General features: G+C 40.3%; 1 protein-coding gene and 1 pseudogene across 3 annotated transcripts in view; both read left to right on the forward strand.

Moving 5' to 3' along the window:
* Positions 1 to 1,964: 1,964 nt before the first annotated feature.
* On the forward strand, positions 1,965 to 2,357 carry LOC132476494 (small ribosomal subunit protein uS8-like; annotated as a pseudogene).
* Positions 2,358 to 7,457: 5,100 nt separating this feature from the next.
* FLVCR1 (FLVCR choline and heme transporter 1) overlaps positions 7,458 to 21,010 on the forward strand; it is a 37,955-nt gene continuing 24,402 nt past the window's right edge. The window contains exons 1-4 of one of the 3 annotated variants that reach the window (XM_060088491.1): positions 7,458 to 8,221; positions 13,655 to 13,799; positions 14,331 to 14,447; positions 20,653 to 20,793. In XM_060088491.1, the coding sequence (XP_059944474.1) occupies positions 7,484 to 8,221; positions 13,655 to 13,799; positions 14,331 to 14,447; positions 20,653 to 20,793 (1,141 nt within the window). In that variant the 5' untranslated portion in view covers positions 7,458 to 7,483. The remainder of the gene's footprint in view (positions 8,222 to 13,654; positions 13,800 to 14,330; positions 14,448 to 20,652; positions 20,794 to 21,010) is intronic. The other 2 variants (XM_060088492.1, XM_060088493.1) reach the window with 2 other exon arrangements.

The following is a 21,010-nucleotide window of genomic DNA, read 5'->3' on the forward strand; positions in this document are numbered from 1 at the left end:
AGTATGAATTTTGTTAGTTTACATGTATGAATGGCTAAGAGACCCTGATATATTAGAGAATCTGACTTACTAGACTTGTGATTTTAATTTATGTTTAATTGCTATTCCACTTGTAGTTTTTTATTTTGTCCTTTTGTTTGTTTATGTATTTATTTTTGGCTGATCCGCACAGCATGCGGGATCTTAGTTCCCTGACCAGGAATCAAACCTGTGCCCCCTGCAGTGGAAACGTGGAGTCTTAACCACTGGACTGCCAGCAAAGTCCCCCACTTGTAGTATTTTTATTGGAAAGCTCTGTATAGGGAAAACTCTTCCTCCCATGTGTTTCTTCTTTACTCTGACACTACTATCACACTGACAACACTTCCGTCACCAGACGTGGGATTTTTTTCTATGTCAAGCAATTCTGTGACACCCTCTGAGTGTCCAACAATTCAACTCAATTTTGACACTATCTACCTGGAGATAGCATCAGATCCCACAGGTGAAGATCTCAGTCCCACAAAACTGCTCCTCTCCCCACTTCAGATGACAATTGCAAGTCCAGGTTGTCTCTTGTGCTTCTGACCAATTGATTGACTATAAATCAAGGTTCCCATGACCCCATCCTTGGTTTTGATTAATTTGCTGGAGCAGCTCACAGAACTGAGGAAAGCAGTTTACTTACTGTTTACTCGTTTATTATAAAAGGATAAGATAAAGGATACAGATGAACATCAAGATGGAAGAGATGCAGAGGGCAAGGTATGTGGGAAAGGATGTGGAGCTTCCATGTTTTCTCCAGGAACACCACTCTTCCATACCTGCAGGTGTTCACCAGGTGTTAGAGAAACTCTCCTAACCCAGTACTTTTGGGATTTTTATGGACGCTTCATCATGTAGGCATGATTGATCATTAATTTCATTTCCAGCCCCTCTCTCCTCTCTGGAGAATGGGAAGTGAGGCTGAAAAGTCCAAGCTTCTAATCATGGCTTGGTCTTTCTGGTGGCCAGCCCCCATCCAGCAGCCCACCAAGAGTCACCTCATTAAAAGTGACTAATGACACTGCTATCACCCAGGAAATTCCAAGGGATTTATCAACTCTGTGTTAGGAACTAGAAAGACCAAATATTAAAACAAAAGATGCTCCTAGTGCTCTTATCAATTAGGAAATTACAAGGGTTTTAGGAGATCTGTGCCAGGAATGGGGTGAGGGGCGGTGACAGAGACCGATATATATATATATTTCTATTATCTCACAGCTGTAAAAGAGTTTCTTTGCAAACAGTATTTCACTGTTTAAGAAAATTTGTTTTAATCAAAAATTTTGGACATATTAAGTTTGTAAGTAGTGTTTAAAATACTTTGGATGATTTGTTTTGTTAGATTTTTAGCAGTGGTGCATTGGTAGATGTAGCATTTGCCAGTTTCACTGTGTACATATTCCCATTATGGTCAATTTCATGCTACCTACATGATGTCACTGAAGCTGAGATTGAAATTTGAAATTAACAACTTTAATAAATTTTGTATTGATTTAAACACAAGTAACCATGTTTTGTTTTGTTTTCCTGAGCACAAAATGCTCCCTTAACATTAAAAAACAAACAAAATAAGCTCAAATGACTATGGCTGGGGGTAGGGGAGCCATCAGGGGTAAATGTGTGAATGGAAATCTCTTCTTTAAGTGTGTTGTTATGAATCTCACTATCTTTAAAACCAACATGCCAAATCTGATAAATTCATTCAGGTAAAGGGAAGAGGAGCAAGATGTAGTATGGATAATTTAGTGTGGTTTGACATTGGTTATACTTAAATCACTCAATAGGCAAATTTTAAGCCAGATTAGGAGAGGCAGGATCTAATTTAGTAAATCTGTGGAGATGTTTTAGGGCGGAACGCTCTTCCCACTTCAGAATTAAATCCCTAGCACACCTGCACAAAAATGTACACATGGTTTCCACCATCTTTCCATGCCACTACAATGGTAGGCATGAATGTCCTGGCTGATGCTCTCAGGAGCATCAACAATGCCAAAAAGAGGCCCAAATGTCAAATCCTTACTAGGCATTGCTTCAAAGTCATTGCCTGGTTTCTAACTGATGTTGAAGCATGGTGACATTGGTAAATTCTAAGTCATTGATGATCACAGAGCTGGGAGAATTGTGAACCTCCCGGGCAGTTAAAGTGTGGAGTGATCAGCCCTAGATTAGGTGTGTAACTCAAAGATCTAGAAAAATGGCAGAATAATCTGCTCCTATCCTGTCAGTTTGGTTTCATTGTGCTGATGAACTTAACTGGCATCATGGACCAAGAGGAAGCAAGACAAAAACACACATAAGGGAAAATCCTTAGGATTCTTTTTCTAGGAATGTAACATATAGATACAGATAAGTCACTTCAATGGGGGGAAAAGTACACCATGGGAGGATTCTGATTTCCAGCTTCCTCCATGCCTCTATTCCCAACTCAACCTTTCCACAGCGTAGAACAGCATTGCCTTGGCCACTCAGGTGAACAGACATGGTAATAGTGGTGCCAACTGCAAACAATGTTGCTAAAATTTACCCCTCTCCATGATGGATTTTCCATCTAGGGACCTTGTTCTTGTTTGTATCTTACCCTCTTAGACTTCAGGAAACCTTTGCTCAGGAATAGCCACGTCACTCTTAATAGTATCTTGGACCTTGGCTCCTGGGTGTCATTCAGATCTCATATCACTGAACTATTACTCATTCAAATTGGTCTGACTTGGCATTTCACATCCATAATGTAGCTCAAACTCACCTTGACTCCCAGCCAAGTGACGTTCTCAGTACTGTCCTCTCTGGCAGAGCTTAAGGTTCGTGTTATGTTATAGATCCGTGATATAAAGTATGATTCATGCCTAAACTGGTACGTAAGTATCTACCACTGAAGCCTCAAGAGAGGAGGCAAGGTTAAGAGATTAGAATGATAATACAAAGAGATACTGCTGAATTTTCCCCTTTCTGTACTCCATTTGTTACTTTATGGAACTTTGTTGAAAGAGGCATACAAATTTTGTCAAATCCTTTCATTGGAAATATCTTACTTTTCATAAATCATAGAAACTTAAAGTCAGAAGAAATCTTAGATCTAACATAGCTCACTTTTCCATGGAGTTTGGGAATCTTATCCACAACATACCTAGTCCAACACAGATTTCATCTAACTCTTGTCTAGATATGTCACGTGGTGGTCCATTCAACTGTTGGCCACTTCCGATGACAAGAAATCTCCCTCTTGTGAGGTTAAGGGTAATTAGTATATGCCATTGTGTACTGCCCTTTAGGGACATCCTCAGAGCATCTTCCAGGGAGGGACTTTACCACCATAAATTCCATCTAAAAGAGCTTGGAGTAGCTCCAGGACAATCCAAGCAGGTTTAAATAGACAAGATGGGATCAAATCTAAGATAACATAAGAATGGGATATGACTTTGAGGAGATATGAGTTGATAATAATGGCTATAGATAATACTTTACTATTACTATACATCAGAGATCAAAGAACCATTTAAGTACTTTATATTTATTAGCCATTTATTTCTTACTACCATCTCATGAAGAATATTGTCCTCATTTTCCCTGTTGAAACTGAGGCACAGTCCAAAGTCATGCAACTAGTAAGTCAAAGAGCTAGGATTTGAATCCAGGTCATTTGGCCCTGGAGCCTGGATCCTTAACCACTATAGTAGACTATCTCAATAACTGTAACTAAGAATGCCTAAACCGAGCTTCCCTGGTGGCGCAGTGGTTGAGAGTCCGCCTGCCGATGCAGGGGGCACGGGTTCGTGCCCCGGTCTGGGAAGATCCCACATGCCGTGAAGCGGCTAGGCCCGTGAGCCATGGCCGCTGAGCCTGCGCGTCCGGAGCCTGTGCTCCGCAACGGGAGAGGCCACAAGAGTAAGAAGCCCCTGTACCGCAAAAAAAAAAAAAAAAAAAAGAATGCCTAAACCATGTGCGAGGTGTTATTTACTCACTTAATCCTCACAACAACAATCTAACGAGACATGCACTATTACAGAACAGCTAAGTAAATTGCCCAAGTTCTCACAGCTAGTGAGTACTGAAGTTGGAATTCAACTCCAGGTAGCCTGGCTCTAGATCTGATACTCTTCTCCACTATTCTAGATCCTCTTGGTTGTTGTTCCATGTAGATGATGACGGTGTCAGATACAGAACTTTGTTAAGTGCAGGGAAGACAAATGACAAGGTGGAAAAGAATAAGATAGGCACCAACTGGTAAAAGCGTGGAGGGAATTTTTTTTTTTTTTTTGGTGGCGCCAAGCAGCATGCAGGGATCTTAGTTCACCCACCAGGGATCGAACCTGTGCCCCCTGCAGTGGAAGCCCAGAGTCTTAACCACTGGACCGCCAGGGAAGTCCACCATGGAGGGAAGTTAGATGCTAACTGGTATACGGGACACTCAGAGGACTCCCAACTCCCAACCCCAATCATTCTTGCTAAGGACATAGAGAAGACAAATTATCTCTACACAGATGGAGCCTAAAGAATCAGAAAGAATGGCCTCCCTGCAGGAGTACATTCAAGAAGCTGCCTCTGTGCAGAAAGGAAAGTTATCTTTCCAGTCTGGCAGAAGACAATCTCCAATCTTCACTAGATAATGGGGAAATGAAGCCTAATATAATTTGCCACTTTTTGGTTTCAGGAAGGGGGTGAGAAGTTTGCAGATACCTGAATGTTTACTGTGAACATGTGGATTGGAGGTACTACTGGGGCAAGTAAAGAAAGGTCCGTTTAAAATTCTACTCATTGGTGATGATCATTTTGAGATGTGTAGAAATATCAAATCACTATGTTGTGCACCTGGAACTAACATGTGTTGTAGGTCAATAATGCTTCAAAAAAAAAAAAAGAATCAAAAATAAAATAAAATTCTATCCATTGGATTACTTATTTATTTATTTATTATTTATTTATTTTTGGCTGTGTTAGGTCTTCGTTGTTGTGCTTGGGCTTTCTCTAGCTGCGGTGAGTGAGGGTTACTCTTCGTCGAGGTGCACGGGCTTCTCATTGCAGTGGCTTCTCTTGTTGTGGAGCACGGGCTCTACAGGCACAGGCTTCAGTAGTTGTGGCGTGCGGGCTCAGTAGTTGTGGTGCACGGGCTTAGTTGCTCCGTGGCATGTGGGATCTTCCCGGACCAGGACTTGAACCTGTGTCCCCTGCACTGGCAGGTGGATTCTTAACCACTGCGCCATCAGGGAAGTCCCTGATTCCCTTTCTGAACAGGTTTTTGTTGTGTGTGTGTGAGCTATGTAGAAGGTTTCATGGTTCATGAAGATATTAAAAAAAAAAAAAAGCCTCAGAATAATGAATAGTGAGTTGTACTGAATATTAAGCAATGCAATTAGTTCATTTTTCAGAAATCCATATAATAGACTTCTTAACTAAGAATGAAGTCCTTTGGATTCCACATTTAGTTATTTGTTTGTTCATTCAGAGGACATCACTCAGTCATCTAAAATAATATCTAAATCAGTGTTTAGAAAATCATATTTGCAGAGGAAATTTACAATTTTTTTTAAAAAGAAATGGATTCACTTTAAAAATAAGTAATTATTTAAAATATCCAATGCTTGTTAGTTGCAGTCATTCAGTAAATATTTATTGAACACCTACTGCTAAGTTCTCAGTATACAGCAACAGCAGCAAAGCAAAAAAACTTTTAGCCCTGCCCTCACAGAACTGACGTTTTAGTGGGGAAGGAGGAAATAACCACCAACAACAACAAAAAAAATGACTTTTTAGAGAGTGCTAAGCATTAAGAAGAAAAATGAAGGGGATTAGGAGTGGAATGTGCAATTTATACAGGATGACCAAGGAAGACATAAAATGCACATATTCCTTCAGGTTTAGGATTATGTAGTATCTCACCTGCACTGAGACGTATCTGATATATTTTTATATCTACCAAATAATGATGTTAAGAGGCAATAAAAAGAAAGTGTACTGGGTTTTAGGGTTCTAGGTAGCAACACTTTAAAAAAAATAAATTTATTTATTTATTTTTGGCTGCATTGGGTCTTCATTGCTGCGCGCAGGCTTTCTCTAGTTGTGGAGAGAGGACGCTACTCTTCGTCGAGGTGCACGGGCATCTCATTACAGTGGCTTCTCTTCCTGTGGCATACTGGCTCTAGGCGCATGGGCTTCAGTAGCTGCGGGGCCCTGCCTCCAGAGCGCAGGCTCAGTACTTGTGGCTCACGGGCTTACTTGCTCCGTGGCATGTGGGATTTTCCTGGACCAGGGCTCGAACCTGTGTTCCCTGCATTGGCAGGCGGATTCTTAACCACTGTGCCACCAGGGAAGCCCTACCTTTTAAAATTAAATCCATCGTGAGATACCCCTAGTTTCAATTCCACTTTAATAATGAATACTTGGAGTCTTTTTTTTTTTCTTTCTTTCAAATTTAGTTTCCCAAGAAGTAGCAGGACTGACTTTTCCTGTAGTCCAGGAACACTTACAAGGCTACGTGTGCTCTTGAGAGCAGGCAATATGTCTCATTTTTATTTTTTATTCCCCAGAGTCCATGACAGTGTGGGGCACATACCTTTCAAAGCAAGTTTGGTGCTTGGAAGCCACTGAATGTGTGTCCAGTAAATACTAACTGCAAGTGTTGGTGCAAGGGAGAATGTTGAGCACCAAGGCCTGCTCAGGCACAGCGCATCCCAGAGATTCCAACTTCACAAAGGCAGATTTCTGAAGAAATCTCTTTATTTGGATCAAAATGCTTTCTGGTGCTCTCCCTCTGCCGAGACAGCACGAATTTATGAAACGTGCTCCTGTCTGCTCTAAAGGCAGCGTCCGATGTTGACAACTGCATTGAGCCGAGAGGCCAAGTTCGTCCACTGCCAGTGTTAGACCTGTCCCTAGAGGAGCCCCTCTAGGTGGAGAGACTCATGTCTGCCTCTTTCTCTCCCTCGTGTTTCTCCTAGCCCCTCGTTCCCAGTCCCGAGTTGCTCAATCCAAAGGTCGCCTCCCGCCCGCCCACGCCCAGGTCGGAGGACTTCTGGCCACGGCATCCATCCAGAAGGAGACCACCTGGCGCAGACCTCCAGCGTGGCCTTCCTCCTCTACCGCCCCGCCCACTCACTCCCGCCCCGCCCACTCACTCCCGCCCCGCCCCCCGGAATCTCCCCGATTGGCTCCGGTGGGCAAGGGTGCCGCTGATTGGCCAGCGGGCCTTCAGCGCGCAGTGACGCCTCTGTCTTCCGGCCCGGCCTGTCCCTGAGTGACCGCCTGCCGGGCCGCGCACTGGGACGAGGACTTCGCCTGCGGACTCAGGCAGCGCGGGCTGCGGCTCCCGGCTCAGACCGAGGCTCACTCGGCCGGGGAGAGGGTAGCAGGAGCAGTGGGCCTCGGGGTAAGGGTTGGGGTGCAGGGAGGGCCTCGGGTCTTGGGCTGGGGGTGCAGGGCTGGGAGGAGGGCGGGGGCGCCAGGCGGCTCCGGGGAGCCCAGGGACATGGCACTGCCCGACGATGAGGAGGGGACAACGGTGGCGAACGGGCACCCGCCCGCCAACGGATACCTCCCGGTCCCGGGGGACTCGCCTGCTGGAAAGGTGAGCGCGGAGACGCAGAACGGGCCCAAAGCCGGCTGCCTGGCCCTGAATGGGGTCTCTCGGGACAGCCCCAAGGCCGCCTCGGGAGCTCTGGGCAGGCCGAAAACTCCGCTGGCCCCGGAGGAGGAGACCCAGGCCCGGCTGCTGCCCAAGGACCCCGGCGAGGAGACGCCGGCGGTCGAGGGCACCCTGGTGCCCCGGACTGCGCTCTCCGCGCGGCGCTTTTTGGTGCTACTGATCTTCAGCCTGTACTCGCTGGTGAACGCTTTTCAGTGGATCCAGTACAGCATCATCAGCAACGTTTTCGAGGGTTTCTACAACGTTTCCTCGCTGCACATTGACTGGCTGTCCATGGTGTACATGCTGGCCTACGTGCCCCTCATCTTCCCGGCCACCTGGCTGCTGGATACCAGAGGCCTGCGGCTCACCGCCCTGCTGGGCTCCGGCCTCAACTGCTTGGGCGCCTGGATCAAGTGCGGCAGCGTGCAGCAGCATCTCTTCTGGGTCACCATGTTGGGCCAGTGCCTGTGCTCTGTGGCCCAGGTGTTCATCCTCGGCTTGCCCTCCCACATCGCTTCAGTGTGGTTTGGCCCCAAGGAGGTGTCCACGGCTTGCGCCACCGCCGTGCTAGGTAATCAGGTAAGGACTAGGGTAATAGATGAAAATCGGATCCTGAAGGACCAGATAAAACGTCATAGGCCATGTGAGCTAGGTATATGGATGGACCCTTAGGAGGCCTTCTATAAATGAAGGAGAGGAGATGAGCAGTCATAAAATAGGAAGCAGTCTTGGATTAAAGAGGGGTTTTGATTTATTTGTGAAGACAGACCTTTCAAAACCAGTTTAAAATGACTACCTGGTCATCTTTGAGAATTACCTGTAAAGTAATTAACTGTACAGGCCCATATCTAGGCCTAACATCATAGAAAACTTGTCAGTGCAATAATGAATGAGTCTAAAGTAGGTATTATTTTTGTCATCAGTGTATTCTTTGCAAAAGGAAGGTGCTGGGTTCTGGGAAGTTTGTTCTTAATTTGAGTGGTCCATGTAAACAGCTTCTGTTTAATTTTATATATTAGCAGTCAGCAGAGTGCCTGGTACATAACAGACATTTGTAAATGATCGCTAAATAAATCTAGTGATAAAGACCTCACAGCATTACTGAGTCCTATTACCAAATTTTAACGGTAAGAAACTGCAAGACAAATCATAGATCATAGAATCCATTGCAGAAGCGCGGCTTATTTTGCCAAGTCTCCATTAAACTGTTTCCTAGACTTGCCAACACCATAGATTCAAATTCATTAGCATTCCAGTAGCATTATTAGGTAGAATTTGTGTGTGTGTGTGTGTGTGTGTGTGTGTGTGTTTTAATTGCAGAATGTTCCTTTTACTGTAATTTAAATTTTGCATATGGAGTCCTATGATACTTTATGTAAATTATATTGAGTGTTCATTCAGCTTGAGGAGAATCAAGTTAAAAACCTGTATAACAAGGGACTTCCCTGCCGGTCCCATGGTTAAGACTTCCCCTTCCAATGCAGGGGGTGCGGGCTGGATCCCTGGTCAGGGAGCTAAGATCCTACATGCCTTGGGACCAAAAAAACCAAAACATAAAACAGAAGCAATATTGTAACAAATTCAATAAAGACTTTTAAAAGAAATTGCTTAAAAAAAAAAAAGACCTGTATGACAAAAATGTTACCTCTCTCTATACATATATCATGTAGCTATGTAACAAAAGAATGTTACTCTTTTACTTCTGGTCTAACACTTGTTTCAAGATCACAGTAAGATCTATTTAAATTCCATGTAAAGACTAACTCTACATGTGGGCTTATTGCTTTATATTTATTTCCCTTAAAAGTACAGAAGAAGGGATAGCTTGAAATATAGTTGTATATCCAAAATAATTTGTGACTGATATTTTAGTTGGTTGCTTCTGCATGTTTCGTTAGGAACTGTTTCCTTAAAATATTTTTTCATTTACAAAATTACATGCAAGATTAATACTTCGTTGAGCATGATGGAAATATTATCAATCCATATCTATGGATTATCTATTTCATGGATAATAAATGGAAATGTTTTCTCATAGGCAGATTTCCCTCTAACACTTAGCACACCTCTGGGCCTTCTTCCTACATTCTCCCTAAGTGTTCGAATCCTTCCTTGGCTTTAGTAGCTCTGCACTTGCTCACAACCCCCAAGTATGCATCTTTAGCCTAGATTATGGAGTGATCATTCATAGTAATATTCAACATTATTGAGCATTCACTAAACCTGGAACCATGCTAAGTACTTTACACACATTGTTTCATTTAATTTAATTATGTAAGGTAGGAACTATTAGTCTCCTCATTTTATATATACAGAAGCTGAGACTTGAAGGGATAAAATTATTTTCCAAAAGTCACACAGCTAATTAGCAGCAGAATTCACACTCAGGTCTGTCTGATTCCTGAATCCTATCTTTTAACTACCCATCTACTGTGCCAAGTCTCTAACCTGAGAGAACCTTCTAAAAAAATTTTTTTTTTTAATTTTTTAGCCATGCTGCACGGCTTGCAGGATCTTAGTTCCCCAGCCAGGGATTGAACCCAGGCCCCAGCAGTGAAAGCACCAAGTCCTAACCACTGGACTGCCAGGGAATTCCTGAGAGAATCTTTTAAAACATAGATCAGATCATGTCATAGCTCTGCTTTGAACTCTCCAATGATTTCCCATAGTAATTAAAATAAAATCTAAATTCCTTACTCTGGATTACAAAACCTTACTAATATGTTTTTGGTTCTTTAAACAACACTAAGCTTGAATTTTTCATAAGGGCCTTTGCAAAAACATTCTCTCTGTCTGGAATGTTCTTCCTCCTAGGATCACATTGTTATATCCTTATTATCATTCAGCTCTCAGTTTAAATTCATTTTAAATATCATTCAGGGGCATTTCTTGAGGATCCCATTTAGAGTTGCCCAGTCACTGTCTTATTACATCATTGTACTTTAGTCCTCTATGTAGTGCTTATCACTGTCTGATATGTTTATATATTAATTGTTAATTATTACTCTTCTCTGATCCCTACCATTAGGTTGTAAGTTTCATGAAATAGGCCCATCATCTGAATGTACAGCATTCATTACAGTGCCTGGCACGTTGTAGATTCTCCATAAAAATTTATTCAATAAATTAATGAGCTTCAGACTTATTTAGATACTGGTCAGCTGGATATTTCCACTTGACTATCCCATATGACCCCACCAATCAAAATTTACCTTGTCTCCCAGCTCATTACTCTTCATTTCTACTGCCACCATCTTAGCCTTGGCCACCCGTAGCTCTCACCTAGAGCTTGCTAACTGATTTTCCTATCTGCAGCTCTTGCTCTGTTTTCTCCACATTCGTCCATTGTGGTCTTTCTAATGTGCATATCTGTCCTGGACACTCCCTTGCCCCCTGCAGTGTCTTCCATTGCCCTTAGGAAAAAATTCAAACTCTCTTAAGTGTCAAGTGAGACCTTCCAGTTCTGCCTCCTGCCAATTCCTCAGCATCACCTCTCTGCACAGCCTCCATTCCTCGTATACAGACTCTTTCTCTGCCCTGAGGGGACTTGTGCACTACTTACAGTTTCTCACAAGGTCATGCTCTCTCCTTCCTTTGTACATGTTGTCCCCTTGATTGGGAACAATTTTTTTTTTGAATTTTATTTTATTTATTTTTTATACAGCAGGTTCTTATTAGTCATCAATTTTATACACATCAGTGTATACATGTCAATCCCAATTGCCCAATTCATCCCACCACCCCCACCCCCGCTTTCCCCCCTTGGTGTCCATACGTTTGTTCTCTACATCTGTGTCTCAGTTTCTGCCCTGCAAACCGGTTCATCTGTACCATTTTTCTAGGTTCCACATATATGCGTTAATATACGATATTGGTCTTTCTCTTTCTGACTTACTTGACTGGGAACATTTCTATTTCACTTGGCTAACTCTAATTTCTTATTCAGATCTTTGTTCCTTCAGAAATTTTTCCTGAACCCCAAGTCTATACAAGGTGCTCCTCTAAAATACTCTCTTAGCTAAGGTGACCATATGTTCCAACTGGCCTAGAACAGTCCAGGTGTACATCTGTTGTCCAGTACAACTGCTCATGGGGTCCCTTTCACTCTGACTAGTGTTCTTGCTTGAATAATCAATTACATGATCTTCCCAGTCATGGCGCCCTCTACCTCTCATCACAGTACTGCTCTTACTACACTCGCAATTACCTGTTTAACTGTCTCTGTCCAGCTTTTTATAGGGAGCAAATGAAATATTTGGTAAATGTTACTATCTCTGCCTCAGCCTCCTTTTTGAAACCTATCTTGGGCCCTTCTGTCTCACCTCCATCCCCCAAAGAATCTGAAGTCTCCCTCCACTGAGCCTCCTTTAATACTTTGATTTTATTTCTCTTGTGATGATCATAGTCGGCCTAATTTTTTTTTTCCTGAGGTGAAATTCACATAAAAAATTAATCATTTTAAAGTGTACAGCTCAGTGGCATTTAGTACCTTCACGATGTTGTGCAACCATCACCTATATCTGGTTCCAAAACATTTTCATCTACCCTCAAAGAAGACCCAGTTCCCACTAAGCAGTCACTCCTCATTCCCCCCTCTCTAGCCCCGGCAACCACTAATTTGTTTTTTCGCTATGGATTTCCCTAGTCTAGATATTTCTTTCTTCTTTTTTTTTAAAGAGTATTGCTCCTTTTTTAAAAATTTATTTATTTATTTATTTATTTATTTTTGGCTGTGCTGGGTCTTCGTTTCTGTGCGAGGGCTTTATCCAGTTGCGGCGAGTGGGGGCCACTCTTCATCGCAGTGCGGGGGCCCCTCACTGTCGCGGCCTCTCTTGTTGCGGAGCACAGGCTCCAGACGCGCAGGCTCAGTAGTTGTGGCTCACGGGCCCAGCTGCTCCGCGGCATGTGGGATCCTCCTCCCAGACCAGGGCTCGAACCCGTGTCCCCTGCATTGGCAGGCGGACTCCCAACCACTGCACCACCAGGGAAGCCCCTAGATATTTCATATAAATAGAATCATACAATATGTGACCTTTTGTGTCTGGCTTCTTTCATTTAACAAGTTTTCAAAGGTCATCCATGTTACAGCATCTATCAGTATTTCATTCTTTCTAAATAATATTTCATTGAATGGATATACCACATTTTGTTTATCCATTCATTCATTGATAGACAATTTGCTTGTTTCCACCTTTTGGCTATTGCAAATAGGGCTGCTATGGATATTCATGTACAATATTCAATACCTGTTTTCAGTTTGGGGGTATATACCCAAGAGAGGAATTGCTAGGTCATACAGTCACTCTATGTTTAACTTTTTAAGGAACTGCCAAATTGTTTTCCATGGTCACTGCACTGTTTTACAATCTTATTAGCAGTATACAAGTGTTCCAGTTTCTCCACATCATGACAACATTTGTTATTTTCTGTTTTTTTTTAAATTATAGCCATTCTAGTGGTTATGGTTTTGATTTGCATTTTCCCAATAACTAATGATATTGAGCATTTTTTCATGTACTTGTTGGACATTTGTACATCTTCTTTGGAGCAATGTCTATTCAGGTCTTTTGCCCATTTTTGAATTAGGATGTTTGTCTTTTTGTTGTCGAGTTTTAAGAGTTCTCTATATATTCTGGATGGTAGATCCTTATCAAATATAAGATTTGCAGATATTTTCTCCCATTCTGTAGGTTGTCTTTTCTCAGCATTTTTTTGCATGTATGTGTGTATTTTTATTCTCCTTTTTATTGTAAGTAGCCAAAGGTTAAGGAGTGTGTCTTACACAACTTTATAGCAGCATCATTTGGATGGTTGGAGCTTAGTAAATATTTATTGAATAGGGAAGACATTTGACAGCAATTTTCCTTTAACAGTATGGTAAAAAGACATTAGAACATGGTGCTTCAGAGCTTACGAAAGGACCTTGCAATAGTGGTTGTCTTTATGTTGATTAATTACTTTTTTTTCTCTTATAATAAGAAGAAAGAATTAACAGGACTGTTCATTTTACAGCTTGGAACTGCAGTTGGCTTTTTGCTGCCACCAGTGTTAGTGCCGAACACACAGAATAACACACAACTGCTGGCTTGTAATATCAGTACCATGTTTTATGGAACTTCAGCTGTCGCCACATTTTTATTTATTTTAACAATAATTGGTAAGTGAATTACTTTCCCTAAAGCTTAAATAGATAAGTGCATGACACACATATGAAAATAAAAATAACCAACCCTGAAAATTTGTACTGGTAATATCTCAAGTGCTATTTGCTTGTTTCATTCTTGCTGTTCACTTTCTTGTTTAGGTAATGAATGCTATACGCCTAGGGGTATGTTATGGTCCGCTACATCCGTTTTAATATTGTAAAGGGTTTGAAGACTAATTCATCTCATTTATCTCCCTACTAACTTTTCTTTCCTGATAACTGTTGGTTTCAAACATATTACCTGCCTCCCCTTTGCATATCCGTCTACGTGTCTGCATCTTACGCTAACCTTGCCAGGAACAAGTTCTTGTCGTGCTTTGAAATGATGCGAATAGGCTACAACCTTCCTTTAAATGATAAATCCTTCCAGGGATCCCCAATTTAACAGGTAACTGGATCTGAAAATGTTGACCAGTGAATGATCCTGGGCAGTAGCAAGCTGTTCAGCAGAATTTCAAACTGTGGCAACTATCTGCTTGTTAGGCCACTCCAGCAAAACACTGCTGCCGCCACTCGTCCCCGAGTCCTCTCGTCCGGGCCTGTCTCTTGAAGCAGTCAGTCAAAATCAGCTGCAAGCAGCCATCATCAATTTGGAAGAAGGTTTGGGAAGGTCTGCTTTTTAAAGTTTTTGTTTGTTTGTTTGTTTATAAATTTATTTATTTATTTATTTTTGGCTGCGTTGGGTCTCCGTTGCTGCGTGCTGTGCGTGGGCTTTCTCCAGTTGTGGCGAGCCGGGCCACTCCTCGTTGCAGTGCGTGGGCTTCTCATTGGGTGGCCTCTCTTGTTGTGGAGCACGGGCTCTAGGCGCGCGGGCCTCAGCAGTTGTGGCAGGTGGGCTCAGTAGTTGTGGCTTGTGGGCTCCAGAGCACAGGCCCAGCAGTTGTGGCGCACAGGCTTTGTCGCTCCGCGGCACGCGGGACCCTCCTGGACCAGGGCCCAAACCCGCGTCCCCTGCACTGGCAGGTGGACCCTCAACCACTGTGCCACCAGGGAAGCCCTTAAAGTTTATTTTTAATGGGAAACAATTTTGATTTCAGAGAAAAGAATAGGTGAGGCTTATTTAAGTAATAGAGCTGCTAACATAACTATAATATTGCCTTTTGGGCACTCAGTATATCTTAAATTGATTTGAAGAAGAAAGGAACTTTAAAGTTGAAAGGCCATCTTTTAATCATTAAAATTTATAATTAAATTTCATTATAGCTGGAGTTTTAAATTTTATATGTTAATTTTTACCATGGTTATAACAGTAATGAAAAATGCAAGTTGTTTTTTATGATCACCAGATATAAAATCCTCAGTTTTCAAAGAAAATGTATGTTAAAGACTATGGAGTGTTTTGATAGAGATGCCTTTATTTTTTTAAATTTTATTTATTTAATTAATTTATTTTATTTTTGGCTGATTTGTGTCTTTGTTGCTGCACATGGGCTTTCTCTAGTTGTGGTGAGCGGGGGCTACTCTTCATTGCGGTGCGCAGGCTTCTCATTGCGGTGGCTTCTCTTGTTGCGGAGCACAGGCTCTAGGTGCGCGGGCTTCAGTAGTTGTGGCACGTGGGCTCAGTAGTTGTGTCTCGCGGGCTCTAGAGCACAGGCTCAGTAGTTGTGGCGCACAGGCTTAGCTGCTCGGTGGCATGTGGGATCTTCCCAGACCAGGGCTCGAACCGTGTCCCCTGCATTGGCAGGCAGATTCTTAACCATTGCACCACCAGGGAAGCCCAGAGATGCCTTTAGAGATGAACTGCTGGACCCAGGGATAGGAAACTCAGCCCACATTTTTTTTGTGTGTGTGTGGTACGCGGGCCTCTCACTGTTGTGGCCTCTCCCGCTGTGGAGCACAGGCGCCGGACGCACAGGCTCAGCGACCATGGCTCACAGGCCCTGCCGCTCCGCGGCATGTGGGATCTTCCCAGACCGGGGCACGAACCTGTGTCCCCTGCATCGGCAGGTGGACTCTCAACCACTGTGCCACCAGGGAAGCCCCAGCCCACATATTTTTAATTTCCCTTAAGATAATGAACAAAATATTCTCTTGGTAGCATTTAAAGTATTCTGACATGTCCAATCTACCTATGATTGGTTTTTATGTTTCTGTTAGGGAGTGGCATATTTGCTGTGTGCTGACTACTGAAAAAGGATAAATTATCCCTTGTACTATTTTGGCAGTTTAACCAGGTTTTAAAAGAAATCTATAGTTTTGAAAAACAAATTCCTATATCTACTTTTCTGGTAGCCGTATTTGATTTGCTAGATGAAGTATGAGATATAGTTTATATACATTTTGCATAAATGGATCTTCCATTAGCAATAGGGTTTATTAAAATAAAATTCTCTTTCCTTTGATTGCTATGTATCTTTGCATAAATTCTGGTTTTCCTTTTTTTATCGTCTTCGATTGCTTGCCTCTTTGGAAGAAGTGAGAGTAATAGACTGTATATAAGATATCTATAGATACAAAATTATATATATGACACATGTATTTAAACATATATATATATATGAGATGCTACAAATATAAGATTTTTATTTGTCAAAGGAGTGAGACAAAAAACATAGGTGTGACCATTGGCGTATCACCCTGTATTATTTAATAAATTAAAAGAGAGCTGTTCATGTACATAATTATTTATGTACTCATGGCTTATGAGTAGACAGTGGAAATGGAAATGGGAGGTGAATGGAATGGAAATAAAATAGGAATAAAAAAGCTCATTGTCAAGTTTTGCTTGGGACCTACAAACTTAATCTTATGATACTAAGCATAGTATAAAAGCAAGATAATATACAGTTGTGATTTGAAAGTCTAGGTTGAAAATTGTGACGTTTAAATTAAAAATTTACCTGTTTTCCTTATACCTAAATATTTGCTATTGAGGAAAATATGGATTATTTTAAAAATCCTAACTTTCTTAAAGTTCCTTAATTACTAAGAGACAAGGCTACTTCCTTCTAAATTCTACCCATAAATACTTTGGAAGCCCAATCAAATCTTATAAAATAATTTAGTTTTGTGCTGATGCTTTTCAGCAATGTGACATATACCAAACTGAAATTCAGAAGTCTTCCTAAAATACTAACTTGAGGGTTCATGTCATGTAATCCTATTACCCTCCCTAAGTGTAATCCATCTAACATTTCTAGGACTTAAGCCCAACCTTCCACTGAATTTCAAACTAATACCCCATTCTTATTGAGAGAATACTATTACAGTCTCTAACATTTGATTGATATGTACCAAACATGTTTAAAAGCACAACTACATGCTATATTTCATTTAATCCTCAAAGCCCTATAAGGTCGGTACTATTATTATCATTCCCATTTTATAAATGAGGAAACTGGGCACAGAATTTAAGTAAATTTAACTTACCCATGGTCACAGTTAGTATATAAATGCTAAAGATGAAATTTGAGCCTAGGCAATCTAACTCCATTAATAAAATGTTACATATACAAATATATCATTTTAATTTTTACTTAGTCTGATTTTTTGTTTCAATTCCTCTTGTATAAGTGGTAATGCTGTTGTATTTGAAAGCTGTTCTTCTTATGCAGAGCAGTAAACTATATCACTTAAGTATGTCAGTTAAAATCCTTATCGTCCTGATTCACTAAAATGAGTGGATGACAGAAACTGAAAGTAATGGCAGTCAAAATATTTAATATTAAGGTATTTAAATACATGAGTATAAAACATGCATGCATAATTTTACTTTTGATTCTTATATTCAGGATATTTATATATTGGCTCCTATTACAAATTGTTAATAGAAGTACGTTTTACTTAGTGTATAAGAATTACAAGCCCTGAGAAAAGTCTCTGATTTTATTTTATTTTTGGCTGCACTGTGCAGCATGTGGGATCTTAGTTCCCTGACCAGGGATCCAACCTGTACCCCCTGTGGTGGAAGGCAAGTCCTAACCACTGGACTGCCAGGGAATTTCCTGAAAAGTCTCTGATTTTTAAAAATAAATATTCCTCAAAAAAACAATGTATTTTGTGTAGTACTCAATAATTACAAAATTCTTTTACACATATCATATAGTCCTCATACCAGCTTATTGTTATTATCTCCATTTTATGAATGAGAAAGCAATAGCTGAGAAGCAGGAATTGATTTCTTCGAATCATATAGTGAGATGAGTCAGAGCCAGGATTCAAACCTGTGTTTGTCTTATAATAAATTACTATGTGTAATGTCTGCTTGAATCACAAAGGCACAAATAATGAAATCAAAAGATAATATTATAACCTGATTTCAAAAAATAGAAGTGGTCCTAAACACAATAGATTTGTTATTTATTCATCATGGGAGAAAAAGTTTGAATGTGGTGCCCAAAATCCTTTGGCTACTTTCCATGCCTGTTGCTAAGGGTGGAGAATAACTGTTTTATTAATTAATTATTTTATTAGTTAATTATTTTATATGCACAAATTTTTGGTGAGGAGAAGAGAAGAAGTTAGAAGTCTATTTTTCAGTTTCAAAGGAGAAAGAAAAAGCCATATTTCATCCTTTGAAAGGAGCAGTGAGGCGTAAACAGGGTCATAGACCAATGGTCTTTTTGTTCCTCTTTTTTTTTTTCTTCATAGACTTAAGCCTGACTTTACTATATTGTGTAACTGGTAGATAAACTCTTGATTTTGTCCAAGAGAGCAGTTGACTTCCTGAAACTAAGACGTAACAATTGTATTCAGAAAACAAGTCTAATGGAATTAAAGACTACCAGAACTTGTTTTTATTTTGCATTTGAGTTCAGATCTGAGCCATTTAGACTTATTTTACTATAGTAAATAAAAATCTAAGTAAGAGACTTAGGACTCATTCAATACCCATGACTACGTTGTAAGCATAGTTTCTACATTCTGAAACTTTGTTTTACAACCATGTGAGTTCTGTTTTACCAATATTAATAAAAAGAGATATCTCCTATCTTAACTAGGATGCAAAGAGACTTTGAGGAGAGGACAACAGGCGTCCTCAACAGTGCAAGGAGCAGATAGGGTGAAAGGAAGGGGAGGGATTGCAACCACTTAAAACGTTTTATGTCTACCAGTCCTCCAGTGTAAGGATATTAAAAAGTAAATATTTATGAGTTATGTCTCCTCTTCAATTAGTTGTAAGACCTATAAAAATAGAAGTCTAGTTTGTTGTTTTATTTATATCGTAATTAATCCATGTTTTGGTGAGCAAAGAGCTGTAATTTTTTAATTTTTAGCAGCAAACAGGAGAATTAGAGAATTACAATATTGTGTGCAAGTTTTAAGGATGATTTCTTTCTTTTGCAGTGATTTTCAAACCTGGCTGAGTGTTGAGTTTTGTGTAATACAGTTCTAAGGTTCTGTTCTGGAGGTTCTGATTCACTGAGCCTTCTCTAGAATCCCAAAATCTGTATTTTTAAAATATTTCTACATGATTACAGTTGACAGTCAGGTCCATCAGATGTAGACCACTTTCAAACTACAAAGCAGGTTTCTTTGTTGGAAGAAAGAAATAGCCACTATTTAAAAAGAGGGAGAGAGGGAGAAAGAGAAGGAGGAAATTCTAATATTTTAGAAAATATTACTTTCTTCTGAATCCATTTACCTTCTTTTTGGCTTTTGAATTTACCCTACTTTATTGATTCTAAAGTGTACATTTTTTTCATGGTGTCTCTGAAATTGAGGTGCCTTTAGTAATCAATCAATGACATCTAAGATGAATAAGTTCTAGAGATATGCTGTATAACATTATGCCTATAGTTAACAATACTTATTGTACACTTAAAAGTTTGTTAAGAGGGTGGATTTCAACTTAAATGTTCTTATCACAATAAAAAACTATCAATGGCATGTAACATTGGTGTCAATTGAGACATGGTTATGTGAAAACCTTCTGTTGATGCCTGCCAAAATCATTAAGTGCCAGCATCAGACCATTTTAGATTCAGTGAAATACAGCATTTTTCCTGTATGTATTTTAGTTTAAAATTTTGAGTCAATACTAAAACTAGATTTTAATTTCTGATGTACCACTCTTAGCAGGTCAGCTCTTCTATCAAAAAGTCTTGACTCCTGGCTAGCCATACCCTACAGAAATCTCTGCCTAGCCATCTGTTGTAGGAAATTAGTAGATCCTTCCCTGCCCAGCAAAAGGGCAGTCTCTAAGTGTCTGGCTGAGAAGGCTGTGCAATCTTTCTCTAACTACATAGTAATGGGCAGTGCTAGAACTTACAGTATCAGAAACTATGTATTACACTTTTATGTCTCCCAGCTCTACCCATAGATTTTCCATGTGCAGCTGAGGTGAGTCAGCAGGCAGGACCTCGCTCTGCTCCCATGAATCCACATGGACCTTTTCAGTTCTAGAGGGGTAATTGCATCAGATGATAAACTTTATATCAAATTTCAGAAGAAAATAGGTACTAACTCAAGACAGTCCTCTAAAAGTTCAATAAGATACTGGCTTGCTCATATCTGATATTACCTCTAATTACAGATTGAACCAAATTTAAAAATAGAATTCTTGAATACTTAATATAATAAAAATTAATCTTGCTTAACTAAAAATGGAATAATCACTGGGCAAAGTTGTGACATAGTATTGATGGGTTTACAGTTCAGTTCTGTGAATTGGCCAAATCCCTGAGTTCTAGTCCATTTCAGAGGGTTGAGATGATAATATCAAACTATTCTTCACTTAGAAATTAGTGAAAATGAAAAGCCTTACTATAAAAGACGTTTACTACCTCTTTAAACTTAAACTGAATTTAGTCTGCTCACTAAAGAAGACTCGTATATTGAATTATCTTTTCATGTATGTTTCCAGCATTCAAAGAAAAACCTCAGTATCCACCAAGCCAGGCTCAAGCAGTTCTCCAAGACAGTCCCCCTGGAGAGTATTCCTATGTGAAATCAATAAGGAACCTATTTAAAAATATTCCTTTTGTCCTTCTATTGATCACTTATGGTAAGTGGTTTTATTTTCGTTGATGTCTGTGTAAACCTTTGAGCATTACAGATTATTTTCTTATAATCTAGTGGTTTGAGCTTTAATTAATGAGATAATGAGATAGGTTTATTAACTCTATAATAATAGTGTAGTCATAAACCTAAATTTTTAATCAAAAGCAAAAACTTCAGAATGGATTTCCTTACATGTTTTTAGAACAAAAAAAAATTTGTGG

The sequence above is a fragment of the Mesoplodon densirostris genome, chromosome 2 (genome assembly GCF_025265405.1).
Source record: "Mesoplodon densirostris isolate mMesDen1 chromosome 2, mMesDen1 primary haplotype, whole genome shotgun sequence".
NCBI classification, from domain to species: domain Eukaryota; kingdom Metazoa; phylum Chordata; class Mammalia; order Artiodactyla; family Ziphiidae; genus Mesoplodon; species Mesoplodon densirostris.